Consider the following 11,448-nt stretch of genomic DNA (forward strand, 5'->3'; position numbering starts at 1 on the left):
AGAAGCATAATCATTGACTGTTAAAGGCTCCAAAGGGAGAAAGAAGGTGGTGGTCAAGGTTAGACCACACGGAAGGGAGCACAGTGGACGAGGAAGAAGGGGAGGAGAGAAGAAAGCAGGGACGCTGAAGAGGAGAAAAGATTAAAGGACAAAGGAGAGGAAGGGGAAAACTGGGCGGGAAAGGAAGATAGGGTAGGAAGGAAGGAAAGAAAGAGAGAGAAAAAGAGAGAGAGAGAGAGAGAGAGAGAGAGAGAGAGAGAGAGAGAGAGAGAGAGAGAGAGAGAGTAGGGGAAAGAAGGAAGTAGGAAAAAGAGGGAGGGAGAGAGCCGAACAATCCTGGGAGAAGGAGGGAAAGGCTGGCCGAGGGAGGCCACGTCGGAACAAGGTTACAACCGTCGAAAGCCCAAGTCCAGAAAAGCCTGATAACCCTGTCCCAGGACCTCAGGGTGGCCGCGGGGCCAGGGGGAGCGGGCAGGCTGACGGGACGGGCCCCGCGGGCCGGCTCCGGCACCTCCTCGCGGGCGGCGTGTCCTCGGTCCTGCGGCGCCGCCCGGGCTGCAGGGCCCGGGTCCGCGGGTCGCTCCGCCGCCTGCTCCCGGCTCGGGCTCCGGGCGGCGCTGCCCCTAGGAAGTGGAGGCCGGGATAGGCAGTCCGTGTAAGCTACTGAGGCTGTCCGGGGCCTTGCCGCCGGGGCTGGGCGGCTTCCGATCGACCACTGCGGGAGGAAGCACAGGGGCGTCGGGTCACTGCCTGGCGCGGCACAGAGTCAAAGACTGAGAAAGGGGAGGGTTGAAGGGAGCAGGACGCCCGCAAATTCAGGGGACAGCGCGAGCCTCCCCGAAGGGAGTCGCTGGCGAGGGCAGCCTGGCAAGTGGCTCCTCTCGCCAGGCCATTTGCAGGTGCTCCGACACCGCTGACGCCGTGCGGTCCCCTCTGCACCGCGCCTGCTTAACGGAGAAGCGATGGGTGCAGCGAGGTGCTGCGGGCCGCGCACCGCCGGGCCCGGGCGGTTCTCCAATCCAGTCCAAGACCCTCTGGGGACGGGAGCAGGGAACTGAGATCTGCACACCCCTCCTCCCCGACCTCCACTCACTCCCCCCCGCCCCCCCAGACCCCAGCCGCGCGCACGGGGCCGGGGAGCTGCGAGCGCGTCCAGCCGGCCGTCCCTCCCAGCGGCTCGGGCCCTCTGGGGGGAGGGGGTGGGCAGGGGGGAATCGAGTGGGGAGCGGGTCACCAAAGACGCCCTTGTGGAGGGCGGGCTCCCGCCGCCTGGACGCGCTTTATGTGGGCGCCGATTTCGTTTTCACCCGCGCAGCCCGAGCACCCAGATTCCCTCGCTGCTGTGAGCGCAGCGCGCTGGGCCTGGGGCGCCGGGTTCAGTGGCCCTGGGCTTGCCAAATCCGGCAGCATTCTGCGCGCCGCTCTGTTATTTGGGCTTTGTGATAAGGGCCCCAGTTTTGCTACTGATGTAACCTCTGGTTTTCCTTTCCAGTCCCCGGACCTTCAGCTTTTCCTGTGCTCGCAGGCACAAGCTTGGTTGTACCCAAAGGCGCCTGCTTTCAACTGTGTTCCCCCACCACCACCACCACCACACACACACACACACACACACACACACACACACACACAGCAAGTCCTCCTTTAAAGGGGACACACTTTGAGTTGAGGGGGAACTCTGGAGTTTTTTTTCTTTCTGCAGCTGCCCCTGCCCAGCCCCGGGGGGGGGGAGGGGGGGGGGGGGGCAGATAACTGTGTGTGCGAGAAGCTGGGCCCCACACCCCTGCCCTAGGGACGCAGGTACACACAGCACAGGCATGCACGCACATTAGGTTTCTCAGAGGTTGGAAAGGGTCTAAAGACCTTTCATGGCAGAGTGACCCCTCCACTGCCCCCCGCCACCCCACCCACACCTCCTCCCAGCTCTCTAAACACTGTGGTAGCCGCTCAGCCAAGGAAGTTTTCCGACTTTTCTCCACCCTGTACACACAGCGCAAGGTGAGGGCCTGTTTAGAAAACATCTGAGGAGGAGGTTTCTCAGCCTAGGGCCGGTTGCTTGGAGACAAAGGCGTGAAAAATAAACACCTGGAGCCCAGAGACAGATTCCACCCGCTCTGCAGGTCCAAATGTTAGCTGTCCACCCAGTCCCTCCCCGCAGGCCCCTCCTCCCCTCCTTTCCCACAGCAGGATGGGGGGGGGGCAATCGAAGTGGGTCTGTCTGGGTTCTCAGAGGCTGGGGCACCAGTGCATTGGGCGCTTTGCCCGAGTTTTAACTTACTCTTAGGGGACACGCGTTTTTAAAATATTGGAGCTGCGATTTTAGAGCCACCGGGACCAGGGGGATGGGGGCGGAAGAAAGCCGGAGTCTCCTTGGGTCGGAGTCTCCCAGGGCTGGGTCAAGTGAGACCCTGGTTGCAGGTGGCTGGGTCCTATTGCTCTCTGGTAACGTTTACTTTTAGGATTGATTTTTCAAGAACGAATCTCCAGCTGAGATAACTGGAAGGAAGCTGCGAGTTATCTGTATAACCAATATAAACAATTTTTCCTTTGAATGTGTGCAATATCTTACAGGTTTGATTTCCAAATCTTTAGTTGTTCGAGATCCCCGCTGAGAAGGGTTTAGACAGTTTTGAACATTTCTGAAAACACGCCATAAATACCAGTGGTCTGGAGGGAACCTCTGTGGGGTCTGTCACCCGTGGGGGTGAGGAGGAGATGGCCCTGCCCTGGCCGGGAAAAGACAGATTGGTGTCCAGACTCCCAGAATATCAGCGTCCCTCTAGGTTCCCAAGAATTAAAATTTTCTTTCACGGATGGGAAATGTAAATTATATTTTCTTGCCTACATAAAAGGGAACCCACAAGCATTACTCTTTACCAAGATAAAACACATAAATTGTGGTGCTTAATCTGACTTAATTTTGCTATCTTCAGAGCAATGAAGCCTTTTCCTAACACAGCCATTTTGTTCTGGGGCATTTCAAGCTCAATATTAAAAACAAATTATGACCCGTAGGTGCTTAATTCTGGTGCTTTAATTGTGACTTTCCTTAGGGTAATTGCTAATGTTCATTTGCACCTGACTTGGAGGATATATGAACTAGATGATCAAAAAAAAATATCTGTTTTTACTGAGCATTCATGATATGAAATTGTTTTCAGTGAAGGAAATTTTTCCTACTGAAAAAAACAATTCAGTAAATGCTATTCCTACCATTCTTATTAATGGAGCAAGCCCTATAGTAATTGTCTTATGGGATGTGTGTTTGAATATAATTTTTAAACAATCATTAAAAAAAAAAAAAGGCAGTGATTCCGATCACTTTCTTTGTAATTTTTCAAAGACCCATTGGGCATGGAAGATCTTTAAAGTCTGCTTTTCTGCCAATAAGTATAAAAATTCTTAACCCAAATAGATATGTAACTCTCATTATTTTTGTGTTCCTCGTTTCAACACAAACACTTGTGTGCCAGTTTGAGAAATCATTTTTTAATGTTGGACCTAATTTATTCCATTACCCTTCCCCCCTGTGTGTTTTTTTAAGAATTGTGAGGATCAAAAAAATTAAGCTATTAATTTAATAACTAATGTAGCTAATTCTTACTACAGACTTTGGAAATTAGTGAGATGTTTCATATTAGAAAGTGACTGTAATGGTAAGAGGGACATGAATGCAAGTGCCTTCCAATGGTTCTGTTTTTCTGAAAGAAAAGTGTCTTCTAAAGAGAATCAACCACCAATGAAACCCCAGCCCAATTAACTTGAACTAGTTTAGAATTCAGAACTGTGTGTTTTACCTTTGGATTGTTACCTACGGGTCATAATTTGTTTCTAACGTTGAGCTTGAAATGCCCCAGACAAAGCGGCTGTGTTAGCAACAGGCTACATCGCTCTGAAGATAGCAAGCCCTTTCCTAAGTCCTCTTTCTCCTTTGGTCAGTCCAGGCAAAATCCTTTAAATTTATAGATTCACTCTTCTAATTCAAACGAACCTGCTTAGTTAAATGATTTGTAGAATGAGGTAAATTCCATGTCAATTTCTAATTCAACAGATAATACTTCAGTTGTCCAGAAAACAGGTAGATTTGAGAATAACGACAAGACGCTGAGCAAAGCACTCACCATGAGATCCTCATTGGTCCTTAACTGTAAAGCTTTAGAGGAGCTGTCATCCTTAATTTTTTTAATTTCCTTTACTTGAATTTTCCTATAAATGAGCAACTGGTGTTATTTTATTTTTAAATTAAGTTCAAAGCTTAAGGGAGTCCTAATTCTCAATTTTTCTAATTTATATCCCATAATGTTTGTCCTTTAGGAAAAGTAAAAATAAAAAATATATATTTTTGGTTTTTATTCATTTACTTGACTTCTCTCTCTTCCTCTCTCTCTCTCCCTGCCTCCCCTCCCTCCCTTCCTCAGATCAGGCCATTGTGTCTTCTAGGAAATAAAGCCTTTTGCCTGCCCACCCCCCCTTCCCCCCCACTCTGCATTGGCAGGTCTGAAGTGGGTCAGGCTTGTAAAGAGCCTTGGGGAGCAACCCTGACCCCAAGGTTTGTGCTCAGTCTCCTTCCCTGCAGAGGCTGGGACCTCCTGAGGCGGGTAGTTGCAGTTGCAAATTTCTAGTGACAGAACCTATTGCAGGCAAATTCAGCCAGTCCTTTCACCTCTGAGGAAAATGAGGACTCAAGCACCAGGAAATGAGCTTTCCCCAATTTATAGGGGGGGGGGGGACAGAACCTGGGCATCAGTGTAAGAAGACGCCCCTCATACTGTTGACCAGCAATTAAATGCCTCAAATCTGTTAGTTTGGCTTATCCTGGAGTAAATTCATGAAGAAGGGAGAAGAGAAAACTCCCAGCCACAAATCCGACAGAAAGAAGTACCCTAAACAACATAGAGTTGAAAAGGAGTCTAAAACATAGGGATGCATGATTTAAATGTTCTTTCCTTTCCCAAGAATGAATTTAAGACAATGAACTCAAGAAGAAACCAGGGTCTAGATTTTAAAAAAGAAGAAAGAAAGGAAGGAAGGAAGGAAGGAAGGAAGGAAGGAAGGAAGGAAGGAAGGAAGGAAGGAAGGAACCTGGGAAGAAACAGATGGCAGTGAGGTCCAGGAACCTGGGCAGGTCCACCACAGAAGGCAAAGCTCCTCAGGCCCCAGGAAGGTGAACCTGAATGATGCTTCTAGACTCTTCTATGAATGGAGAAATGAGGCGCAGAGAGAAGCAATAACTTGGCCAAGGGCACCAGAAAAAGATCCAAACCTGATCCAATTCTTCTCTCTCCTCTCTCTCCAAGAGGGGAGGGGTGGAATCCTAAGACAGACATCTCTCAACTTCGGCTGCCTTTCTAGGGACGCGCATAGGCATACACCTGTTAGAAGTTAATCTGATCCAAGAAACTATAGGTTTAACCCAGCAGGAAGGGTACCAAATCTCTCTCACTACCTTTTACCACGATTACACCCCCTTCCTTGCACCCTTCCTAACCTCTCTCCATTCATCGGACCCGGTCCCACCGGTGCCGCTCACCTTCTCGGCTGGGATGCTTGAAGGTCATCGCCGCTGCGAGCTCCCCGCCGTGCACCGTGAGGCTGGCCCCGGCGGCCGCCAGCGGGGTAGCCTGTGCGGGCGGCCAGGGCGGGCCTGGGGCGAGGTAGCCCCCAGCGGGCGAGCTGTACACGCTGTGCTGGCTGGAGGCCGGGTAGGCGCAGGCTGGGAGGAAGCCGCCCACCGCAGAGAGGCCGGAGGCGGACTGTGCGGATGGAGAAGGACAGACCATCAGCAGCAGGCAACCCCGGACTTCTCCAGCACACACAGTTATCAGAACAAACAGGGCTCCTCCTGTCCCCTGCTGTCCCCTCAAGTATCACAACACGCGGCCTCTAATTTTCCTAGGAAGGACCCTGGCGAAGTGATTTCCACTCCAATTGTTCTACATAACAATGAGATGAGGCGGATCCTGGTATTCACCAGTCCCGCTGGGATTTAAAGAGAGCCTCAGCCATCTGTGTTCCGGGTTCAAGTTTTTGCAGCAAAAGTCTCTTGGCAAAAGGCAACTCAATCCCCTCGAAAGCCAGCTTCCCCCAAAGTGTGCGCTGGAGAAAAGAAGAGAAAATGCTGAGAGGGCCCAGGTTGGCCGGGCTGCCAGATACCCACGGCCTGGGGCGTTTTCTCTTCTCTCTTTCTCTATCTCCTTCCGCCCCCCCTCTCCCAAATTCTTTCACTCTTCCAGGTAAGGACACCTCCTTCCCCGGCCCTGGTTACCTGAGTGTATTTAATGTCCGCCTCCAGTGCTGGCTTATCGAGCCCATTCACTGCCGAGGTGGCCGGGAAGGCCGTGCGGTTCACGCTGGCCCAGTCTTCCATCTTGGGGGAGTAGGTGGTGCCTTCGCTCCCGGCCAGGGCCCCTGGGGGGACACAGGACAGGTTAGTGGGGACGTGGGGATCTGCGCTGGGCGGAGCGTGGCCCTCCAGCCGGAGGGCACACACGGAGGTGACACAGGTGCCTACAAGCACTCAGCGCTTCCCCAAGGGTTCCTCCGAACACCTGCGGCCTCCAGATGCTGGGAGAGCGGCCCAAGGCGGCCGGTGGTGAGCATAGGTTTCTCTTTCACTCCCAGCGGTGCAGAGACTGTTCCTCGTTCCTCCAGGCCTGTGACCCGCTTCCCACAAAGTAAGGGGTCTCCGGCCTGTGAGACAGGGGGCTGGGCGAACTCGGCCAAGGTGCCTTTCCGCTGTCCAGAGGTGGCGCCCGGAAAGGGTCACGTTCAAAGCCAAAGCATGCTCCTGAGAATTTATGGGTTTCTCAAGGTCTCAACAGGTGTCCAGAGGGTTTGGAGACAGTTCTCCTCAGAAATGCCGACACCCCCCCCCCCAGGAGATGTCCTGGATCTCCCCAAAGAGGCATCAACCCAGCGACCAGCGCAGCTCCCCACACGTGTGCGCAGGGAACCCAGAGAAAGCTCCAGAACTGAGAGCAAACCTGGGGAGGCCACCTCCCAGCCAGCTGCCCACAGGTCGTTCCTGGGGAAGTTTGCACCTCCCCTCCCACCCCCAGGCTGGGTTTGAGCCACCGGAAGAAACAAACCTTATTTGAGGCCTGGGCAGCGCACCCCACTGTCGATGGGGCTAAGCTTTCCTTTCTTTCCGCTGCCCCAACCCCCTCCTCTTTGGGGCTAGGGTGGACTTTGCTTTTTACCCACGTAAGAGCTTGCTATCCCTTGCCCGGCTGCTGGGACAGGAGACTCAGTCCGGCCCCAGCACACCTTCCCGAGCCCCGAACCCCCGCATCAAGGCCGCCTCCCTCCAGAGAGATGGCCAGCAAATGTGCAGAGTTCTAGTTACAGGCAAAGGGCACATCCTTTTGAGTCCTTTGGAGATCCCAGCTCCAGAACCTGCAAAGCCGCCAGGCCTGCCTGAGGTCACTAGATAAGACCAGCCGGCCAGGTGGTACTTTGCCTTTTACCCCAAAGAGCCTTGGGGCCTTCGAGGGACAGAACCTTTTGGGAAACGGTGAGGGATCCTGAAACACCCTTAAGAAAGGGTCACAGAAGCGACTGAGCTTTGTTTGACTTAGATCTGGCGATAAGGGGTTTGCATACTTTTTGCAAGAATTTTTTTGTTTTTTAAAAAAAAAAGGCAATTTCAGGCCTCCAAATTTGTGGTCGGCGGCGGCGATTACTCTTCCGGGGAAATATTTTCCGTATTTGTCATCAAAAGTTCAAGATGTCTCCCCCATTAGGCCCCGGACCCTCCAAACTCCCTGGCCAGCCCTAGCCTCCCCCTGAGCCCAAACAGGTCCAAGGAGGGCTTAGGAGTTACCCCTCATCCTCATGCCCAAGCCCCGGGCTTCCATTCCAAGAAGGCTCTCCGGAAGGCCTCCACGACTGACCTGTTTGCTCCATAAACGTCCGGATGCCCAGGATGTTGCTGACCGAGTGCGCCGAGGGCCAAGAGCGGGGGATGCTGACGTGGCCTGCGGCGCCGGGGACCCCATGGTGGCCGCCCATCTTGGCGCCCGTGGGGGACACGGGGCTGGGGTACGGGTACTGGTAGATGTGGTTGTAGGGCAACGCCGGCTGGGGCGGCGGCTGCTTGCCGGTCTCGTAGGGCCCGGGCTGCGCCAAGCTGCCGATCTTATTGCGCAGGATGCGGCTGATGGAGCTCACCGAGGGCACGTTGTACTTGTCGCACACGCCGTCGGCCAGCAGCCGGTCGCGGATCTCCCAGGCGAAGATGCCGGGGTCGCCCTGCTTGTAGTCCCGGATGTGCTTGACCACGTTGGGGGTGGTGACGCGGGGTTTGCTGCCCCCGATGGCCCCGGGCAGGATGGAGCCCGTCTCGTTGTAGCGCGCCAGGATCTTGCTCACGCAGCCGTGGGAGACGCGGAGCTGCCGGCTGATGTCGCAGGGCCGGATGCCCAGCTGCGCCAGCTCCACGATGCGCAGGCGGATGGCGTTGGGCAGGGGCCGTCCGTTGACGAACACGCCGCCCAGCTGGTTCACCTCGCCGTACGTCTGCTCTGCGGACGCGCCCGGGGACAGCGAGCGGAGGGAGGGGAGAAAACACCAGCCGGTTAGCCGGGGTGGGCGCCCCAAGGTGGGGGCCGCTCCCGGGCGCGCCTCGAGGAGGGCCCGGCGGGTACCCAGAATCTGCGGATTCCAACAGCCTGGGTCCGCTGCCTCCGGGGTAGGGCGCGGCGCGCGACAGCCCCCCGCGCCCTTTGGAGGGGGTCCCACTTGGGCCATCCCATCCCCGGACGCCCCGCACTACCCCCACCCCGCCCAGAAGGGAAGGGATGTGCGGAGAACGCCGCTCGACTGGGACCCAGGACCCGGTCTCCTCCGAGGGAAAGCGGGCGGGAGGAAAAGGAAGCGCCGGGACACCATACACCGCGCCCGCCCTCCCGCGCCCGCCGGCCGCCGCCCCTTACCCATGGCGCGCGGGCCCGCCAGCTGCCTGGCGCCGGGGCGGCCGGGGCTGGGCCCGCGGGACGGGAGAGCTCGGCAGCCGCCGCCGCGGGAGAGGCATAGAGGGCGGCCGCGCGCGAGCCGAGAGCCGGGCCGGGGCCGCGGGCGCGCACCGCGCGGAGCCGGCGCCCCGCAGCCAGCCCCCCGGCCCGCCGCCGCCGCCGCCGCCCGCGCCCAGGACACTCTCCACTCCCGCGCCCCCAGGCCCAGGGAGAACTTCATCCGATTCAGAGAAATTCGTCTGAGCGGGAGGCTGCGGCGTGTGAAGATCAATTGTACGTGTCCTCCACGTCAATCTCCGCAGTCGCGCCGGAGACGCGCGAGTTGGCAGCCCATTGGTTCCCGTCACTGAACCCCGGCGCCCCCCTCCCTCCCCTCGGTGAAACTCTACCCCCTCCCTCTGTCCTTCTGTTTCGGCCCTCCTCCGGAACCCATCCCCATCCCCTTACACACACACACACACACACACACACACACGCGCGCGCGCGCGCGCACACACACACACACACACGCACAGTCCCAACCCCAGCTGGGCCTGGGACCTTCCCTTCGCTCCGCTGTCCTCGCCCCTTGTACCTTTCAGGTTTTGATACAGATGGGTAGTCATTTCAAACTGACGAATATTTAATAGTCCTAGTACTACTTTGGGTTTTAGTTTTACTACCACCTCCACTGCCATCACTGCTAAGATATCAGAGGATTACAGTTGATCATGACAAGATGGTGGCTGCCTCTACCACCCCTTCCCCTGAGCATGGGGCACAGGGCCCGGGAAGCATGGCGCCAGTGCCCCTTTTCTGAGCTTTCGAGCAGCACCTTGAGCGTTCAGTTTTTCGTTTATTTATTTGTTTGTTTTAATGATGTGGGGCGACAGGCCCACGGCATGCGCTCTGTCTCATTTCTGCCTGACACCCCAGTTCTGCTCGCAGGAAATCTTTACAGAGTTGTAAGGAGTTCAGTGTTGTAAGAGGTGCACATGGTAGTCTGTCTCCCTGAGAACAGGCCCACCCACTGGAACTCACTCCTCTCTGAAGTGACACAGGAACACTAAGAACCCTTTCTGACTTTTGCCCCCAAAGACAGTTCTTTTCATCCAGGCCTGGAACCCCAATCCCTCCACACCTGAGCTGCCTGACCGCACCTTTCACACAGCACGGAGGCTGCCAGGGGGTCTTTGTTAAACCGCTGAAGGGGCCTTTCCCCTCCATGTAAGGGGGGATAGATACACGGCTTTGAACGCTTTGGCCTGTGGGGGAAGTTGTCTGTCAACTCTTTTCTCCGTTTCTATCTTGTATCAGCGCACACTCTGGCCTTTCCCGGCCTGGCCTGTGTGGCTGACCATGGTAGTCTCAGAGAGAGCTCCTCGGTGGGATCCAGGAGTGAGCAGGTGAGGAGAGAAGAAAGCTCCTGGTTTTGCCCAGACTGATACAAGGAGGCCATGACCTAACAGTCCCAGCTTGGGGCCACTAAGCACCAAGGGCCTGGCTCGAACGTCCAGGAACAGGGAGGTGGGGGGGGCGGGGGGCCTAGGAGGGATCCTAGGACAACCTGTGGTTCTCAGGACTCCCCTTGCTCTCAGCTCTCGCATGGAGCGGGAAGAATTTTTCCCTCCCCTTCCTTCCCCTCCCCCAGAGTCTAAAGCTTGGGAGCTGGCAGAGAGCTGCAGCTGCGTGTGACACTCATGCCATGAAGCTACTTCGGGAGGTGCACTTGCACCCCATCAGCCAGCCTGGGGAGCAGCGGCGACAGGGTCCCTGACCCCTTTCCCTCCGCTGTGGGACCTGAAAGTGTTAAGCTGTCCGAATGTGTCAATCAGGAGGGCCTAAGCCACAAATCCTGTGCTCTCTGGAAGGAGGGCGCCGGGCCCTGCTGAGCTGGGGCTTGGGCCACAGGCGAGAATTATCCTTGGAAAGGAAATCCAAGTTTAAAAGGACTTTCCCCTCCTGTATCACGAGAAACATGGTGCAGCCCCAGGGAGGCCACCGGGACGCGGAAGAGGACAGTCTGTGCTCTGAGGACGGGTGGGGCAAGGCTGGGAGGGGGGCAGGGTAAAGGGATGGTTTGAATTACAGTGCGCAAACCGGAGGCAGGGGTTCTGCAAAGAAGCAGAGCCGAGGACTGCAAGCACCAGCCCGGGGCTCTCCCAGGCTGTGTGCCGCGCGAGGCGCTCTGCTCAGTCCTGTTTGCCCCTGATCCAGACTTTCGTTACCTGAATTTCAAGTCGGGCCCCAAAGACCAAAAAGATTAATCCCTGTAGCTGGAAACCGCAGTGTCCATAACCCAGAGCATCCCGAGCGAGATGTGGTGAAACAGCTAAGGTCATGTCTTTTCCCTGGTGGCGAGGAGTAGACAGGCACGCTCAGAAGAGAGATAATGAGGCTGGCGGTACTTGGGTAAGCGCTGGTTCGCCCCCATGGCTCTCAGGGGAGCATCTTCCCACCTCTGCCCGCCAGGAGGTGCTGTCTGGAATGGCATCATCTC

General features: G+C 56.0%; 1 protein-coding gene across 1 annotated transcript; it reads right to left on the minus strand.

Annotated features, from left to right (window-relative positions):
- Positions 1 to 285: 285 nt before the first annotated feature.
- On the minus strand, positions 286 to 9,232 carry PAX1 (paired box 1). The gene is made up of 5 exons (XM_084888971.1): positions 8,931 to 9,232; positions 7,890 to 8,519; positions 6,263 to 6,405; positions 5,528 to 5,750; positions 286 to 715 (listed from the first exon to the last, which is right to left on the minus strand). Exons 1-5 carry the CDS (start codon positions 9,187 to 9,189, stop codon positions 624 to 626), a joined length of 1,347 nt encoding a protein of 448 aa, XP_084745097.1. The 5' UTR covers positions 9,190 to 9,232; the 3' UTR covers positions 286 to 623.
- Between the last annotated feature and the right edge of the window lie 2,216 nt (positions 9,233 to 11,448).

This window comes from Pipistrellus hanaki (assembly GCF_964339955.1).
Source record: "Pipistrellus hanaki genome assembly, chromosome: 6".
NCBI lineage: Eukaryota > Metazoa > Chordata > Mammalia > Chiroptera > Vespertilionidae > Pipistrellus > Pipistrellus hanaki.

Coding starts and splice junctions, on each gene's coding strand:
- PAX1 (XM_084888971.1), bottom strand. CDS start 9,189: ATGAAGTTCTCCCTGGGCCTGGGGGCGCGGGAGTGGAGAGTGTCCTGG. Junction 8,520..8,930: donor GGCGGGCCCGCGCGCCATGG/GTAAGGGGCGGC, acceptor GCGCGTCCGCAG/AGCAGACGTACGGCGAGGTG. Junction 716..5,527: donor CAAGCATCCCAGCCGAGAAG/GTGAGCGGCACC, acceptor TTCCTCCCGCAG/TGGTCGATCGGAAGCCGCCC.